At 46.2% G+C, this 17,895-nt stretch overlaps 1 protein-coding gene across 3 annotated transcripts in view; it reads left to right on the forward strand.

The window, feature by feature from the left end:
- Positions 1-17,895, forward strand: part of MST1 (macrophage stimulating 1) — a 506,796-nt gene that overhangs the window by 32,272 nt on the left and 456,629 nt on the right. For all 3 annotated transcript variants that reach the window (XM_086938776.1, XM_086938778.1, XM_086938777.1), the window contains exon 2: positions 2,569-2,718. In XM_086938776.1, the coding sequence (XP_086794902.1) occupies positions 2,664-2,718 (55 nt within the window). In that variant the 5' untranslated portion in view covers positions 2,569-2,663. The remainder of the gene's footprint in view (positions 1-2,568; positions 2,719-17,895) is intronic.

A 17,895-nucleotide genomic window follows, 5' to 3' on the forward strand; every position in this document is an offset into this window, starting at 1 on the left:
GCGCTTGGAAAGGACAGTCCCATTTTCAATGGCCAACTGGCCAGGTTCCATTGCTGCACGTCCCAGTTCTCAGGTCACGTGAGTGGGGTAACGTCCGCTTCAATATGGTTCCCATCCCTACTTCCAGGCCCTCATTTACGCGGTACATAAAAAGTAAGCGAAAACAAATTAACACAGAATAAAATGAATACACTGTACACCATGACCAACTACTCTTAATCCCTTATTTTATAATACTTATAGCATTAAGAGTTAGTGCAGAAAAGATGCATATACAAAAGCGGCTTAAGATAGCATGAAGCATGATTAGAGACAAGCGGCCATTTTAGCAACAATGCGCATGAGCGAACTTTTCCCCCCAGATTGCGAGTGCGTCACATCACATGGGTATGACCGACGCATGCGCAGACTGGATTTCTGCAAAGCGGCCATTTTATTAATGTGCAAGCGTGATTATGATGAAAAAACACATAGGCAAGCCTCCTAGGGACACCCGTGTGTTGGGGAAATACAAATAAAATGACAAACAATCGGAGTTAGTACAGTTATGATTTAGGCGAGGTTCATGAAAGAGAGCAAGTCGCGTTACGTGCGAATCCTTGCTCCATCACTTCTCTTCACAGAGCTTAATTATTGTCACTAAATTGTAAACAAACCTCGGTTGTTCAAACATGCAGTCTATAATGTAATAAAATAAAGAAATGGCACAATCGCACCGACACTGATTAACAAAGTATGAAGGACAATCAGTTAAATCAGTTGTCTTGGAGTATCTCCTTTAAGTACTGTACATCACAGTGGGGGGTGGCAAAACTAACATTTTGGAAAGAGCCTGTCTTCTCGTTGTCTTTTCCAGGAGGGGGTGAGGAGCCCTACCACACACTGGAAGAGACCAGGATGATACTCAAATACTGAATGCCCACCCCTGTGCCCACCCTGGTGGATCCTGTTCCCCCTCCTGTGATGGCTCCTGCCCCCAGTGATGCCCCCCCCCCGTGGTGGATCCTGTCTCTGCCCTGGGTGGCTTCTGTTCAAGTCCGGGAATGACTCCTGCAGCGAGGGTGAAGTTATTGATGGGCCTCTTCTCAAAAAGGCTCAGCTCAAAATTAATATGAACAGGTGGGCAACTGAGTAAGTGAAGGGATGCGTGGATGGCTGGATGAATTAGCGAAAGGGTGAATGGATGAATGAAAGATTAAATAGATGGGTAATGAGAGAGGATGGATGGATGGATTGAGTGAGTGGAAGGATGGAAGAGACAAAATGTAATTACCTGGATGTATGGGTGGAAGGGTAGCTGGATGGGTAAAAGGGTGGATGGATGAGTGAAAGGATGAGTGAAAGGATGGATGAGTCAAAAGGTGGATGATTGAGTGGGTGGATGGATGAGTTTAATGATGGATGGATTGAATTGATAAGTCCAAGGATGGATGGATGAGTGAAAGGGTGGATGTAAGGAGGGATGCGTGAGTGAAAGGGAGGGTAGATGGACAAAATGATGAATAGATGAGTGAAGGAGTGAAAGGATAAATGGATGAGAGAAAGGATGGATGAGTGATAGGGTCAATAGATGGATTCATGAGTGGATGGGTGGGTGGGTGGATGGATGGATGGATGGAAGGAAGGATTGCTAAGTGAAAGGGTCGATGGAGACCGAAATGGAGGATGGATGGATGACTGAAAGGGTGGATGGGTGGAAGGATGAGTGACTGGGTGGATGGATGAGTAAGTGAAAGGATGGCTGGATGGGTGAAAGGGTAAATGGCTGGATAGATGAGTGAATGGATGGATGGATGGGTAGAAGAGTGGATGGATGAGTGAACAGATGGATAGGGTGAAAGGGTGGATGGATGAGTGAATGGATGGATCAAGGGATGGTTGATTGAAATGATAGATGGAAGGATACATGATGGATAGGTTTGCAAATGGTTAAATATGTTTGAATATGGCTGGGCTTACTTCTATTGCGCGACCTCTGATGTGTCTGTAAAACTTATCCAATTGTCCTGAAGTTTTGTCCTGAATTTTAACATCCTGTCCTGAATTTGTGTCCTGAATACCCTTTGTCCTGAATTTGTACACTCGCTGTCCTGAATTTGCACCAATGACAGTTGGTCACCCTATCCAAAAGGCGAGACCCATTGCATTGCAAATGCTTGTTTTTTATGTTGTCAGGATTGCTTGTTTCGCAGAAATGGAGGCCTCCGGTAGACCTTGGACATGGCTAGAACTTGGCTCTGTTTTACCGAAACGTCTCCGTTCCACCTTTACTGCTGTCAATATTTCGTTCTATCCGCTTCTGGCACAAACTAAAGTCGCTGTGTGGATAATTACAGGAAATATTCTATTTCTGTTCAAAAATCCCGTCAACGCTATTCCGTCATGTTCCCCCTCCCCCGGCCCCTTTTAAAGATGCCCATAAGACCATAGTGTAAAGTTGCAACATACTGAAAATGTTGTTAATGTGTCACCCGAAAGCAAATATTTAGAGACACTGGTGGGTGTAAGAATTCACTGGCTTAAGCAGCTTTTCTAGCTTTCCTGATCAAGCCCTTTCTTTCCCCATAGCTGACGAGCAGGAGCCGAAGAGAAGTCCCGAATTAAGCCGGTCTCCAGTGCACTCCACACCGATTGAACGTTTGCAGCGTTTCCTGGCGGGAAGAATGCGGTCCACCCTTGCCCTTCTGGGAGTCATACTTGCGTTTACCTTCGCTCAAGGTAAGCTTTCAATATGTGCCACCTCCTTCTTAGAAACCGGAGCCGTCCTGCCGATCTCATTATTCTGCCCTCGTCCCACCCTTCATTTATCGTTTCTTTTACTTGATGGGTTTAGTCGTGGGTGGAATTTTTGAAACGTGTAAAAAAACAACAAAAAAACAGTTTTTACCTCGGGGAATTCTTCCTCCCTCGTACGTCTCCATGACTCGGTGTCATCAGAGACACTCTGTTCTAACCCGAACTTCGCTGCCAAGTTGCCCAGGTCCATGCTGATGCGCTGCTCTAGTCCAGGTTTTTCTTCAGTACATATAGGAGCTGTATTCCTGGCTCACCTGCGTGGTTTCAGTTGTAGATAAAATTTTAATTAAACTGATTTGCGGAAGATAAATTGTTCTTGGTGAGCTAGATCCAGTTGGTAACCTCACTCACATCGGACAAAGAGAATACACATTCCTACCTACATGTATACTGTATATTAGGCCTGCTGGGCCATTCCCCCCTTTCATATATTCGACTACATGTAAGACTTTGTAAGATTGCAATAATGCCTCTCACTCACAAGCCATTTTGAATTCTATTACTCCAAAGTCATTAAGGTACACACGCAATCGAAGATGAGTCGGATGAGAATTTTTGTTATTTACTTATAGAATTGGTATGGAATTTGTTAATTTTAACCCCACCTCTTTGCTTGTGGTCATGGGCGTCCGCAGAAATTTTTCCAGGGGGGGGGCAAAATTTTACTTCATCACCATCGTCCGACATGATTAAGCACAAGTATTAAATAAATAAAGTTGCATCACAAACACACAATGCGCCTCCTCTGAGGTTTTGCCTAACCAACTGAAACCGTGACCCCTAATACATAGCATAGCATTCCTCTATGTACCTATATTTCACAGAGCCCGAGATGTACTGTAACAAAACTAGGTATCTTCCCCAATTAAATAAACGATTTATCATACCGACACTTTGAGGATACCAAAAATAAACAAAACATGCCGAAATCTGACTGCTAATTTAAGCAACATTTTGTATTTAAAAGGTGTAAACCAACTCCAAAAAGCAAGAAAGGCAATGTCCATTGCTTAAATCCTTACAAAATGTATGTATGTATGTATGTGTGTTCTTGTATAGCGCTCAACTTACCCTAGGGCATCTCGGCGCTTGCATTGGGAACCCGTCTTGGCTTTTTCCCTGTGAGATAACCCGTACTGGGCATCCCCAAGGTAAAAGCCAGACATCCCGCCGCGGGGGGCCGTAGTGGAGATTAAGCAAGCTATTGCCCAGAGTTGCAGAGTGTGAACCCGTGATTCAAGTAGGCACTAAAGTGAGAATTATCGAGTCCGTGGACAAAACATAAGGAGTATGGTTTTAAAAGACCACATTCATGAACATAAAGCTGCAGTACACATTTTATAAACTAATATAAGGAAAACAGTTGATAAGGATAAAAAAAATTCTCTCTCTAGTTCTGCCACTCTTACGTTGCTCTTGGCCCTAATACCTCCATGCTCTACTCTTTACCTCTCATCTGCCCACCTTTCCTCTCATATTTTGCCTGCTGATTCTGCCCCTCTTACATTCACATCTCTCTTCCCTGCCCTACTCTTCACCTCTCAACTCTCTACCCAGTCTTTATCTTCTCTGTTGGTTATGCCATCCTAAATACAGCTATGCCTTTTCCCTTTCCTTTTATCTTCTCTTGCTGTTCCTGCCCCATTACATACACCTCTCCCCTTCCGCCTTCCCTCTCCTCTTGCTGAGTCTGCCCTTCTTACATCAAATCTACCTCCCTGATCTAATCTTCATCTCTAATCTCTCACCAAGCCTTTAACGTTCTCTTGCTGGTTCTGCACATCTTACATCCACCTTTTCCTCGCCTTTCCATCATCATCCAACCTCTTAATATCTCTTGGTGGTTCTTCTCTCCTCCATCCACTTCTCTCTCTTGCCACTCTGCCTATGTGCTCTTGCTGGTTATGTCTCTCCTATAGCCATGACTCATATCCATGCACTACCTTAACTGCTCATCTCTCCCCCAGACTTATAACTTTTTTCACTGGCTCTGCCCCATTTTCATTTTCTCTACACTTTCGTCCTCCTGAACACTCTATTAGTTTCTCACTCATGTTGCCACTTACACCACCTATTTCCATTCATCCTCTACTCTTATTCTTGTCTTTCCCTTAAACCTTATTTTGTGAATTGTGCCCTTTAACATCAAACTCTCTGCTATCCCAACTTTGTTGCTTCTCTTTCTCATTATGACCCTCTTATATCCATCTTTCTCCTCCATGATGTATGCCTCGTCTCTCCCCCTGCCTCTTACCTTTCTCACTGATTCTGGCCTTCTGCATCCACCTCTCACCATTTCCTATCTCTTCTCTGTGTAAGGTTTCTTGATTGTTCCGCCTCGTTTACATTTACATGTCCCATGCATTTACTGCCATTCACTTCTCATTTCTTCCTCCAGCCTCCTAGTGTTTTTTGCTGGTCTACCCCCTTTACACCCACCTCTTCTCTTATACCTCCCTGCCTCTTATCTTGTCTCACTGTTTCTGCCTCTCTTATATCTGTGTCTCCCTTCCATGCTCGACACTTCACTTTATATCTACTACTGTCTCTTTCCTTTCTCACTAATTCTGCCTCTATTACACTCACCTTTTACCTACCTACTGAACCTCTCATCTCGTCACAGCCTCTAATGTTCTCTCGCTGGTTCTACCTCTCTATATTCTACCTCTCTCCTGCCTCTCTCCCCTGCCTCTTACCTGCTCTTGGTTGTCCTGCCCTCTTACATCCAACACTCATCACACTCTCTCCATGACACTTAAGTTCTCCTGATGGCTCCTCTTCTCTTATATCTACCTCTCCTATCCAAGCACATCCTGTCACCTTTCATCTTTCTCTCCAGCCTCAACTTTGTTCACTGGTTCTGCCCCCTTTATGTCCACCTCTCCCTTCCATGGTCAACACTTCATGTTTTATTTGCTCTCACCTCTACCCCCAATTCACTGTTTCTGTCCCTCAAGCTTCCACCTCTGCCCTACTTCCACTGATATTTACCACTCTTCTCCTCGGCCTCTTACCTTGCTTCACCTCTTGTGCCACGACGCAATACAGGCCCCTGCAGCACAGATGGGCCCACAACACTTCAGGAGGCCCCTAACCCATAACGGGGCTCCCATTCAGCCCAGGGCCAATGAATATCTGTGATATGTAGGAGACTCAGAGGCCCATTATCACATTCTGCAGAGAGGAACCCCATCATTTTGGGTTACGCCACTGCTCTCTCCCCTTCCATCCTGCCACTCTCCCCAAGCCGGTTACATTTCTCTTTTGCATGCTATTCCTTTTACCTAACCAAGACTCTTCCCTTCTCTTATTGATTCTGCCATTACATACACATCACTCCTTCCCCATCTCCCTTTCCTTAAGCGTCTTGTTCTTTGTATTGTTTTGCCCCTTATGTTCAGACCTCACCTCTGCTGCTCTGTCATCTCCCCCACCTATTACCTTCTTTTGTTTGTCTGGCCTTTTTAGATGTGCCTCTCCCTCGATACTTCTATGGACACCAGACCTCCTTAGATGTACCCAGGAACACGGGAATTCAGTATTTCAGATATGAACAAACATGATACCGGGGAGTAGAGCAACCTTTTCAGATGTGTAAAACAAGTAATGGAGAGTGGCTTGAGGGGTTATAACTTGGAATCATCTTGGAGGGTTTGTTGCACTCCTCTCAGGGTGGTAAGAATGGATGTGGGGTCACCCCTCCTTACCTCCCACCAACTCAATGTTGTCATCTCCACTATTATTTTACCAACCCAATGTTTTAATATTACTTTTTTTATGTAAATTACATGAAAATATAAAAACACAAATGGGCAGATCTACAAGAAAGTGCCGCAGCATGGCACCGCAAGCCCTTTGGCTGTCCCAGGCTACGGAACTTTCAAAGCACAGGAATGTGACATATCTACTTGTGGCGGCGCAGAAACAGCTGCCATGTGCCGGCACAGGCACCCTTGCACCATGGTGCAAGGATGCCTGAGCCATGGGGAGATTGCTTTTGTGAAGGAAGGAGCCCCTTCCTGCACAAAAGCAATCACTGCAGGCATTTTCCTCTTTCAATGTGTGCTGTAGAATGCAGCACACATTGAAAGAGGAAAAAACGAGGAGACCTGTTAAAATGCCTCCTCGTTTCTCTTGGCTACGCCACCCCTATGGTGGTGCAGCAAACTGATGCATTTCCAGGTTTACGATTTCTTGTAAATCTGTAAATGCATCAGTGGACATGGGTGTTGCGTGGGAACACCCACAGCAACACACATGTCTGGTCCCTAACACGCAAAGTGTTGCGTGAACAGGGGCGATATTTACAAGCACAGGTTAAGTCACGCAGTGTGACTTTACCTGTACTTACAAATATCCCTTAGCAGGCTGCGCCACCGGTGCGTCACGCAACGTGATGCACCGGCGGCGCATGGGGCTTGTAGATAGATGTATGATGCTGCATTGAAAACGTTTTCATCGCAAACATTCACATAGCCGTCTTTACATCGCAACACATTCACAAAGCACGCTGTCACAACGCAACCAATTACTTCGCTCCATCATTGAAATGCATACAAAACACAATCACTCCGCACAAAACACCACGCATGCTTTAACATCGCATTTTTTTCCTGAAATAACACACACCACCCCCAGCCCGAGCACACCCCTCCGGAGTGGCGGTGGCCCTGGTGCTGGTCGCGAGCAGTGGAGAGCCCCTAAGGAACCCGTGTGCGGAACTACCAGGTCGCGGAGAAGGCCCTGTGACCCTGCTGGCAAGAAGAGTGTGCAGCAAGGTGTTTTGGGCCTGGGTCCGCCATGGCGCAGGGCCCGGATCACACTCACGCCGGGCCAGCTCCAGAAGCTTCTACAGCTCATTTGTCAGTGCAGTACTCCCGGCGTGTCCTGGTTAATCTACACACCACACAGTGTCCCCCTCATCGGATTGATTATGCATGCATGGTGGCACTTCAGTGGTAGGGAGCCTTTTTATTCTGCTCTGTGGTGGGCTTCAACTGTGACCTTGAGATCAGTGTAGTTTACATCGGCGTCACTCAGCTGCCTCACTATCACCCAGTTGGCGTCTGCGACACATGCACTTGCGCCCAGGTGCGCTGGCTACTGACAACGAGTAGAGAAGTTGAACAATTGTCCCCTGGCTCACTTTAATGACAGGAAGGGTCATCCTCCCACATTCACAAGTATCACGTTGTGGTTTCTCTTTTAAGACTAATACAATACCAGCTACATGCCAGCAGACTCAACAACATCAAGTAATACTTGATGGTTGCTACCAGCCTGAAGTTGTCATCCATTGCAGAAGCACAAAAGAGCCAGCAACAGTGGCAGGATTATCAACTCTTCAGGTAAAATAACATTTTGCCCTTGGAGCGCTCCCCCAGCACTAATTTTACCAATGCCAATTCCTATCCTTTTCATTTGATTTGGAGCCACGGTCTGTTTGTGGCCTGAAGCATCAGCTGTACCCTGCCTTATGGAAATACTGGGGCCAGTCAAGGCAAAACTACAGACCTCTGGTTTATGTAGAGGTCCAGAAACAATGGTACTGTATAGGACCTATTCTGGGCATTTCAGTAGCCAGAGAACCTCTACCGCGCCCCTGAATCAAAAATTATTTTAGATTTCATCATAGCTTTGTTTCACTGTAAATGTTCACCCACTTGCGATGTGATGGCGATGGTTCACACACTTGCGTTGTGTAAATGGTTTCTGCCCAATGCATTTTGAGTCCTTCTTGCCCTTCTTCGGGGGCTATATCTCAATCCTGTTGGTGCTCATTCAATTGGAATCGCTGCAAAGGGGATAACTTTGAACTGGATGCACAACGAGAACCTCTCAACAGTTTCACAACACTTATTTACGACTACACCAGCTGCTCCACTACCGAAAGTGTTTTCTGTGATAATAACAGAATAAATGATGTTATCTAGAGTGACTATGTCCATGAGATTTTTTGTTGATCAAATGCACAGATAAGAGTTTTACAAGGAAAAAGTTTGTATTGTAATTAAGTTGTGTGATGTGTAAAACCGCAATGTTTAAATGGTAACATTGTTGTGCGATGCAATGGCGATGTTTAACACACTTGCGTAGTGTAAATGGTAAGTTATCATGCGCGGTTGAAAATCGATTGCGATGTAACAGCATGCGCTATGTAAAAGCATGCATTGTTAAGGTTGTTGCGATGCAAAATGTGCGTTGTAATGCACCTGCGATGTTGTCTCATCGTTGTAATGGGTTTTCGCCCTTGTATATCTGTCCCCAAGTGCTTATATTCAACTGATGTTACTATTTATATTTAACTCTATTTCTTTATTCATGTTTCTTTTGGATGCACATGCTTGTTTGGAAAAAAAACAAGAAAAGAGTTGCAAAAAATAAAAAAGAATAGCCTCTCTCTCCATTTTCTGCTCTTCTCCTTTTCCCTTCATTGAAACTGTGCAGCGCCGAATGTGACACTAAGGTCACTCGTTCTTTTGTTGTTGTGAGCCCTGCAGGATGCTCTGCCTTTCATTAATGCAGGGGCAGGGCTCACTTCACACCTAAGGCCAGTTCAAGCATCTGCAATTATCATGCAGATGCAGCGCTTAGGAGTAGAGAGAGTTGCCAATCAAGGCCACAAAACCAGCCCTGCCCAGTCTGCCACAGCTGAAAGGAATCTGGGGGTCATATTACAGTTTCAGCCCATGGCAGCATGGCCCAGGAGTGGAGGGCCCCCGCCTCGCAGCTGCACCTTGACTGAACACACCAAGGGAGGGCACTGCCCACCGGACGGACTTGTGATCCAGGGGGGGGCAAGTGCCCCTCCTTGCCCCCCCCCTGCGGACGCCCATGCTTGTGGTATTCAGAGTATGGGAAATACATTTGATGGGGAAAGCGGTTGCTCCACTCGCGCTTTGCATCCTTACAGACGCTTCGCTTCCAGTCACCTGATTGCCCTGATTTCTGCCTGATTGTCCAGATTGAGCGCCTCGTGGTGCGCGCAGCGCTTGGTATTGTTAATTGATTTGGTGCCTGCTTGCCCTATTGCAGCGTTTGTATCGCGCCTAACATCGTTGTATTGCATACTTAATTTGTGCTCATTGGCCTGCATTGCGGGGAAGGTTTAAAGCGCCTGCACTGGGTTTGAGATATTTTAGCAATTGGTGTACCTTGTCTCGCATTCCGGCTTTGCCCCAGTTTCGTTTCTGCTGCCGGGCTGCCATTTTGTGGAGTGTTTGTTTACATTGCATGTGCCCGTGTCTCCTCCCAGCTGCCCCGCCCACGCTCCGCCCCCTCCACTCTCCATTTATGTCCAATGTCCCAACGCGCAGCGTCCACGCGCTTCGGCCGCGCCGAAGGTGCGCCAAAGGTAAGCCCGTCTACGCCCGTCCGCGCCTGGACCGCGCCCAGCGCCAGAGCCCCTGGTCCACGTAATGCCCACCCCTCCCGCATTACTTACGATGCCACCACCCTCCTAGCCCTTAACCCCGGCCGTTCCCCCTACTGCGTCCAAGCCGCTCCTGGACACACCCATGGACCCTTCTCCTGCAATTCCTGCAAGTTCAACGGCACCAAGAACAACTCCTCATCTACGAACACACAACAGATATCCGACCCCAACCACCTACAATGCATCCTGCTCAACACCCGCTCAGTCCACAGGCACGCCATCAACATTTGGAATCTACTAGACACCATCTCTCCGGACGTCGCCTTCCTAACAGAAACTTGGATGAACGCCACATCAGCCCCAGACATCACCATTGCCATCCCGGAAGGCTATAAGATCATTCGCAAGGACCGTACCGACCACACAGGAGGAGGCATCGCTATCGTCCATAAGAAATCCATCCGCATCTCAACCAGCTCAGACGTCAATCTCGCCAACACTGAACACCTTCACTTCCAGATCCACATCAACCCCAAGACCACACTCAGGGGCACCCTCCTTTACAGGCCTCCAGGACCCCGCGCACAATTTAGTGAAGACATCACGGACTTCATCACTCCACACGCGCTCCCCTCCAAAGATTACATCCTTTTGGGAGACCTCAACTTTCACCTTGAAAAGAACAACGACCGCAACACCACCACCCTTTTGGACAACCTCGCCAACCTCGGACTTAAACAACTTGTCACTTCCCCCACCCACATCGCAGGTCACACACTCGACCCTATCTTCACCTCCAGCAAACATGTCTCCTTCGGCCACACCACGGCTCTCCTTTGGACTGACCACAGCTGCGTTCACTTTACCTACAACAAGCCCACACCCAACAACCACCCCCAACCCACTCTGCAAAGAAACTGGAACAAAACCACCATCGACCAGATCTCCTCATCGCTTCTTCTAAACCCCCCAGCCCACTCCTCAAACCCCGACCAAGCCGCCACCAACCTCACCCAATGGTTATCCAACAGCGCCGACATCCTAGCACCACTGAAAAAACGACAAATCAAACTAGGCAGCAAGAAGGCCTCCTGGTTCAACGATGATCTTAAGAAATCCAAGAAACTCTGTTGCTCCCTTGAGAAGGCCTGGAAAAAAGACCCAACCACCAGCACCAAGGACGCCTTCAAAAACGCCACCCGCATACACCACCAACTGATCCGGAATGCCAAGAAAGCCGCTTTCAAGGACCGACTAGACAACAACGCCCACAACAGCAAGGAATTATACAACATCATCAAGGAATTTACCAACCCCTCAGCCAACTCCAACGACATCACCCCCTCTCAAGCCCTCTGCGACTCCCTAGCCTCATTCTTCCACAACAAAATTGCAGACATCCACAACAGCTTCGACAACCGATCCGAAGACCAACCCACCCAACCCCCTGCAGGACCCCCACCCCCCTTGAACACCCTCAATGACTGGAAGCTAATCTCCACTGAGGACACCATCCGTCTGATGAACTCTATCCACTCAGGATCCCCCACAGACCCATACCCTCACCACATCTTTAACAAAGCAGACTCCATCATAGCACCGCACCTCCGAGACCTCATCAACTGCTCCCTCAACTCCGCAACCTTCCCGGAAAGCTGGAAACATGCCGAACTCAGCGCCCTCCTGAAGAAACCCACAGCTGACCCCACCGAACTCAAAAACTACCGCCCCATCTCACTCCTCCCATTCCCGGCCAAAGTCATCGAGAAAGCGGTCAACAACCAGCTCGCCGCCTTCCTCGAAACCAACAAATCCCTCGACTCCTCACAATCCGGCTTCCGAGCCAAGCACAGCACTGAAACCGCCCTCATCGCAGCAACAGACGACATTCGAACTCTACTGGACAATGGAGACACAGTCGCCCTCATCCTCCTCGACCTCTCCGCAGCCTTCGACACGGTCTGTCATAGCACCCTTTTACAACGCCTCAGAAACATCGGAATCCAAGGTAAAGCACTGGAATGGATCACCTCGTTCCTCACCGGAAGAACCCAAAGAGTCCGCCTTCCACCATTCAAGTCAGAGGCCACTGAAGTCATCTGCGGCGTACCACAAGGATCTTCACTCAGCCCCACCCTCTTCAACGTATACATGAGCCCCCTCGCGGTCATCGCACGCCAACACAACCTCAACATCATCTCCTACGCCGATGACACTCAACTGATCCTATCTCTCACCAGAGACCCGAACACTGCCAAAACCAACCTGCATGAAGGAATGAAAGAAGTAGCCGACTGGATGAAGCACAGCCGCCTGAAACTGAACTCAGACAAAACAGAAGTCCTCATCCTAGGCACCTCCCCCTCCGCCTGGGATGACTCTTGGTGGCCAGAGGCCCTTGGAAAAGCACCCATCCCGACGGACCACGCACGGAACCTGGGCGTCATCCTGGATTCCTCACTCTCGATGAACAGACAAGTCAACGCCGTTTCTTCATCTTGCTTCAACATTCTTCGCATGCTCAAAAAAACATTTCGTTGGATCCCCACCGAAACTAGGAAAACGGTCACCCACGCTCTGGTCACGAGCCGACTGGACTACGGAAACACCCTCTACGCCGGTACTACCGCAAAACTCCAGAAAAAACTCCAACGCATCCAGAACGCTTTAGCCAGGCTCATATTAGACATCCCGCGTAAAGAACACATCTCTGGTCACCTGAAAAACCTACACTGGCTCCCCGTCAATAAGAGGATTACTTTCCGGCTCCTAACCCACGCACACAAAGCACTCTACGAAATCGGACCTGAATGCCTCAACACACGATTGTCCTTCTACACCCCCTCCCGCCAGCTACGATCCTCCAACCAAGCCCTTGCCACTGTACCTCGCATCAACAAAACCACCATGGGAGGTAGATCCTTCTCCTACCTGGCAGCTAAAACCTGGAACTCACTTCCCACTCACCTTCGCCTTACTCAGAACCACCTAGCATTCAGAAAGCAACTTAAAACGTGGATATTTGACAAGTAATTCCCCACCCTGCTTCAAGCGCCTTGAGACCCTCTGGGTATGTAGCGCGCTATATAAATTTTTTGACTTGACTTGACTTTGCTCCAGTTTTGGAAAGAGTTGGAAATGTATCTCTTTAAAGAACACTGCATCACCCATCACAAGGTATTAACCCATATAGACATGGAATGCACCATCCTGTTATTACGATTCCCCGTATATATGCATGCTTTATAGTCCAACACTAGCATTGGGGATTCACGGCCACTTTGTACCCTACAGTTACTGCGGTGTCTCCTATTTTTACACTAGATGTTTACTACAAGATATGTGCTGCCAGTTGAATAAATACTTGATGTCTCCGTCTTACAGGTTATAATGTCATGATGTGAAATAGTAGCTGCTTAAATGCTTGACAAATCATTCCCCTACAGTATATAATGTCATGATGTGATTGTGTCTTTTTCTCTGTTTTAAGTACTTATGTATTACGTATTTTTGAAAATAATAAATACATTACAAAAAACTAAATATTAACCGTCCACAAACCATCCACTTCTCCTATTACCTGGTGAAATTTCTATATTTGCCTCGACCCAGTACTATGCTCAGTTGCCCTTTAGCTGTAGAAATACCCAGGGTCGAACTCAGACAGGACATTGGCCCCGTCACCAAAATAAAAACGCCCCCCAATAGTGAATTTTAAGGCTAAAAAGTAGCCCATGTTTGAACATTGTGTCAGTTTTGAACTTGTAATGACATGCTGCATACATGTCTTTTTTTGCAACGTACGTAAGCAACAATGGATTTGAGCTTCAGGCAGACCATGCTTGTTTCAAAATCATGGAAATTAACAGTAGAAATCGGCCCTGCAGACCATAAAACAGGTCCACAAACTGTACCAAAAAAAACAGCTCACACGCTGACCTGTCAAACCATCCCATCGGGCGCTGCTTAGTTGCCCTATAGACCAGTTCGACCCTGGAAATACCACATACATTAAAGTTTACATTCAAAATGGCTAATGACTTGATGGACCTCAGTAAGTGTGATCACTGGGATTAGTTACTGGCCCTGACTTACTTTCTCTTGCCCCTAAAGTTATCCGGCTTCCCATGGCATCCTGGCTCACAAATGCAGTGAAAGAAACTTATGTTATGTTAATAACTATTTATAGAGTGCATGTACACCCATAGGTTTCATGGCGCTAATGCAGAGAACAGTAAACCAAGACCCCTAGACATATGCTTGCTCAAACAGCCACGTCTTCAATGTCTTCCTGAAGACTAAAAGATTGTTATAACTCCTGAGTGACAAGGGGAGAGTGTTCCAAAAAGTGGCGGCCAAGTAGGAAAAGGAGCTGCCTCCTTGCCGTTTCAGTTTAAACAGTGGGGTAGTTACATAGTGAAGATGAGCAGAGGGTAAGTTGCGCTGAGGTTTATAGTTATTAATCATATTTTTGACAAATTTGGGGCCATTTCCCTTCAGTGCTTTAAAAACTATGCAGCCTGTCTTGAAAGCGACCCTTTGAGCCATCTGTAACCAGTGTAATTTTGACAGTCATGGTCTGGCTGACTGCCATTTGGGTTGTTTCCAGATGAGTCTTGCCGTCTGGTTTTGGACTATCTGGAGTCGTTTTAAGAAACCCGATGGCAGGCCGAGATATACAGCATTTGAAAAATCAAGACGCGAAAGTACCAGGGCTATCACTACCTGTATGAGTGCGGCGTGTGTTAGCAAATGGGCAATTTTCCGAAGTTGGAAGAAGCTAGAGGAGACAACAGCTCCCCCTTGTCCTTTAAGTGATAAGTCAGTATTTAGGATGACCCCTGAACTTTTGACCGAAGGGGAGGCGGTGGGGGGGGGTCCCATATCCGCCAGCCAGAAGATGGGGCCCCAACTGATAGCACTCTTCCCAGGCAGTACTAGTTCCGTCTTGCCTGGGTTGAGTTTTAGGTGATTCAAGTCCATCCAACTCCGTATGTGAGTCATAGTGGTCTGACATTCTGCAGCTGCATCTGAGGAGTTCAATGGAATTATCAGCTGCAGATCATCCGCATAATTAAAAATGGTGATCTTACGGTTTTTTAGGGAGTGTATCAGAGGTCTAAGGCAGTGGTTCCCAAACTTTTGACTCCTGAGGACCCCCATTGAGTCACCACTGGAAGCCGGGGACCCCCAAGCAATTTGTATGAGTTAAATTTTTAATATTAAAACAGTAATTCGAAAAAAATACACATTTGTGCACACAAAACAAATGCTCAAAGTACTAAGGATTTTGGGGTCAGATGTACGACCATTTCATTTAGCGCCTCGCAATTGGCGACACATGTCGAGTCGCTAAATGAAATGTACAACAGTGTGTTTAACACTGTTTGGGATTCCCAATGGGGTTGCAAATTGCGAGGTTCATTAATATTAATGAACCTCCTGCAATTTGCGAGCCCATTGTGAAGGACAGTCCTCCCAGGCATGGTGGTCTGCTGGGCTCTGCAGGCCACCATGTCTGGGATTACTTTTAAATAAAGCAGTTTTAAAAAGAAAATGCAGCCCGTTTACCATGCATTTTAAAAAAAGAAAATGAAACGTTTTCGTTTCATTTTCTAAGGGCAGGTTGCAAAGGGGAAGGGTCCCCTGGGGACCCATTCCCATTTGCAAATGCATTACCATCTACCTGAAGTATGTGGTAATTGAGAATGTTTTGCGACCGCCAAACATTTCAATATGGTTTTGAGACTCGCTATTTGGAAGGGAATGCCCCTTCCAAATAGCATGTTGTAAAACGTATTTAGCGAGTCGCAATGTACATGGCCCAATAGGTTTTCGTATGCGCAAACTGGTTCGCAAACCCGTTCGCACATATAAAACGGATCGTACATCTGGCCTTTAGTATTTTATTTTGAAGTAATAGCCCCTCTGTCACATGTATTTCATTTGTTTTATAGCATCTCTCATACCATTGGAGGATGTCAGAGCACTTTACATCACACACATATAGAGACATTGAATCATACATGTAAATCAGTGTGTATATAAAATGTTTAAAGAGTGCTTGGTCTGGAAAAGCACAAACTCAGGATTCAGAACATAACACAGTAGCTACCACTGACTTTAACATTACAAAATGTATTTCCACCCAAATAAATCTTTTTAGCAGCATCGGGATAATGGATAACTGGGAAAAACATAAGTTACTAACTGGTATCATGCAGTTTGCAAGCAGCTCTTTGATGACAGTTTATAGGCCCCTCTGCTACATTACGATGATCACTTATGAAGTGCACAGTAACACAAGAATCTCTGTGACAAAAGCAGTAACCACGAACCTATGCACATAAAATGCAGGTTACATGTTCTTTACAGTAGGCACATTAACCCACTGTGCTACATTAGTTAAGTCAAAGCTGCCACTAAACAAAACTTTCCTCACACTCCAGCAAGTACATTAATCACTGGCATTATCTTGACACTTTTATTGGGTTTTTTTTTTTTTATCCTCCTATTGCGATTTTATATTTTTTGGAATTCCCGGGTTTCAGCCTCTGCAATGAAGGTACCGGCACTGCCCCCCGAATACGAGTGGGCAAGGGGAGTTTCCCAATCGATCGGGTTTGCTGAGGAGTCCCCTTTGGAGCCATCACATAATTCACTTTTCTGTTTTTTCGTTAGTGGGGGAGAGATAGCCACCATTGACTACTCGATGAGTATTATACCCATCAACAGAAGTTACCCTCGCTTAATCATAGGATCTTCATTCCGTCTCGACCACTAGTTAGGGTTAAAATGACTTTCCCATATTTCCCAGAATTTGTTTCTATTAGTATGTTTTCCACTTCCATCTAGTTTGTTTATTTTCAAAACTGAATTCATCCATTCCCCAACCGTAGGGGGTACTGGACGAACCCACTTAATACATAGCTCTCTTCTTGCGAGGAGAATCAAAACAAAAACCAAGTTTTCTTGCTGTTTTGTTAGCTTACCCGCTCCTATATTGCTGTCAATCCCAAAAAGTACAAGAGTGGTACTTACAGTTATTTGCTGGTGAAGGATTGAACTTACGGTCTTACCCACTTCAGACCAGAACTCGTCGAGAGATGGGCATTCTTTAAAGATGTGTATGTCATCTGCCTTCTCCTTTCCACATTTCGGGCATTTCCTGATTTGAGCACCTTTGAATTTGGACAATTTTAAAGGGGTCCAATAGGCCCTATGGATCGTGAAGATATGGTTCCTTTTTAGAGCTGCTGATTTTAGTGTAGCCCAGCATTTCTCGATTGATTTTAGCCACACCCCCTCAAGGTCTGGAATTTGTAGGTTCTTCCCCCAAATTAGTTCTGCGGTCTGAGCATTTTCATCTTCTGATGTTATTAGGGCCCAATACCATCTGGCTATCTCTTTCTTTATGGGTAAGACTTTCTGCATTTCTTTCTCCAGCTCTTCAGTGTCATTTTCCTGAAGTGTAATAGTTTTTGCCCAGCTGGATAGCTGATAGTATTTGAATTTGGAAATAGTAGAGTTGGTAATAGTTTGAAGATTCTCCCAAGTGATCAATGATGACCCAATTAGTATTTGACCCCAGTGCACTATGTTAGCTGTTTTCAATGGGTTTGCCAGGCTATCTTTTAAGCAATCTGGGGCTCCTGGGGAGTCCCATATTGGAGCCAGGGGGCTGTAGTATGAAATGTTTAGAGTGCCTCTGATCTGGACCCATA

This window comes from Lissotriton vulgaris, chromosome 9 (assembly GCF_964263255.1).
Source record: "Lissotriton vulgaris chromosome 9, aLisVul1.2, whole genome shotgun sequence".
Taxonomy (NCBI): domain Eukaryota; kingdom Metazoa; phylum Chordata; class Amphibia; order Caudata; family Salamandridae; genus Lissotriton; species Lissotriton vulgaris.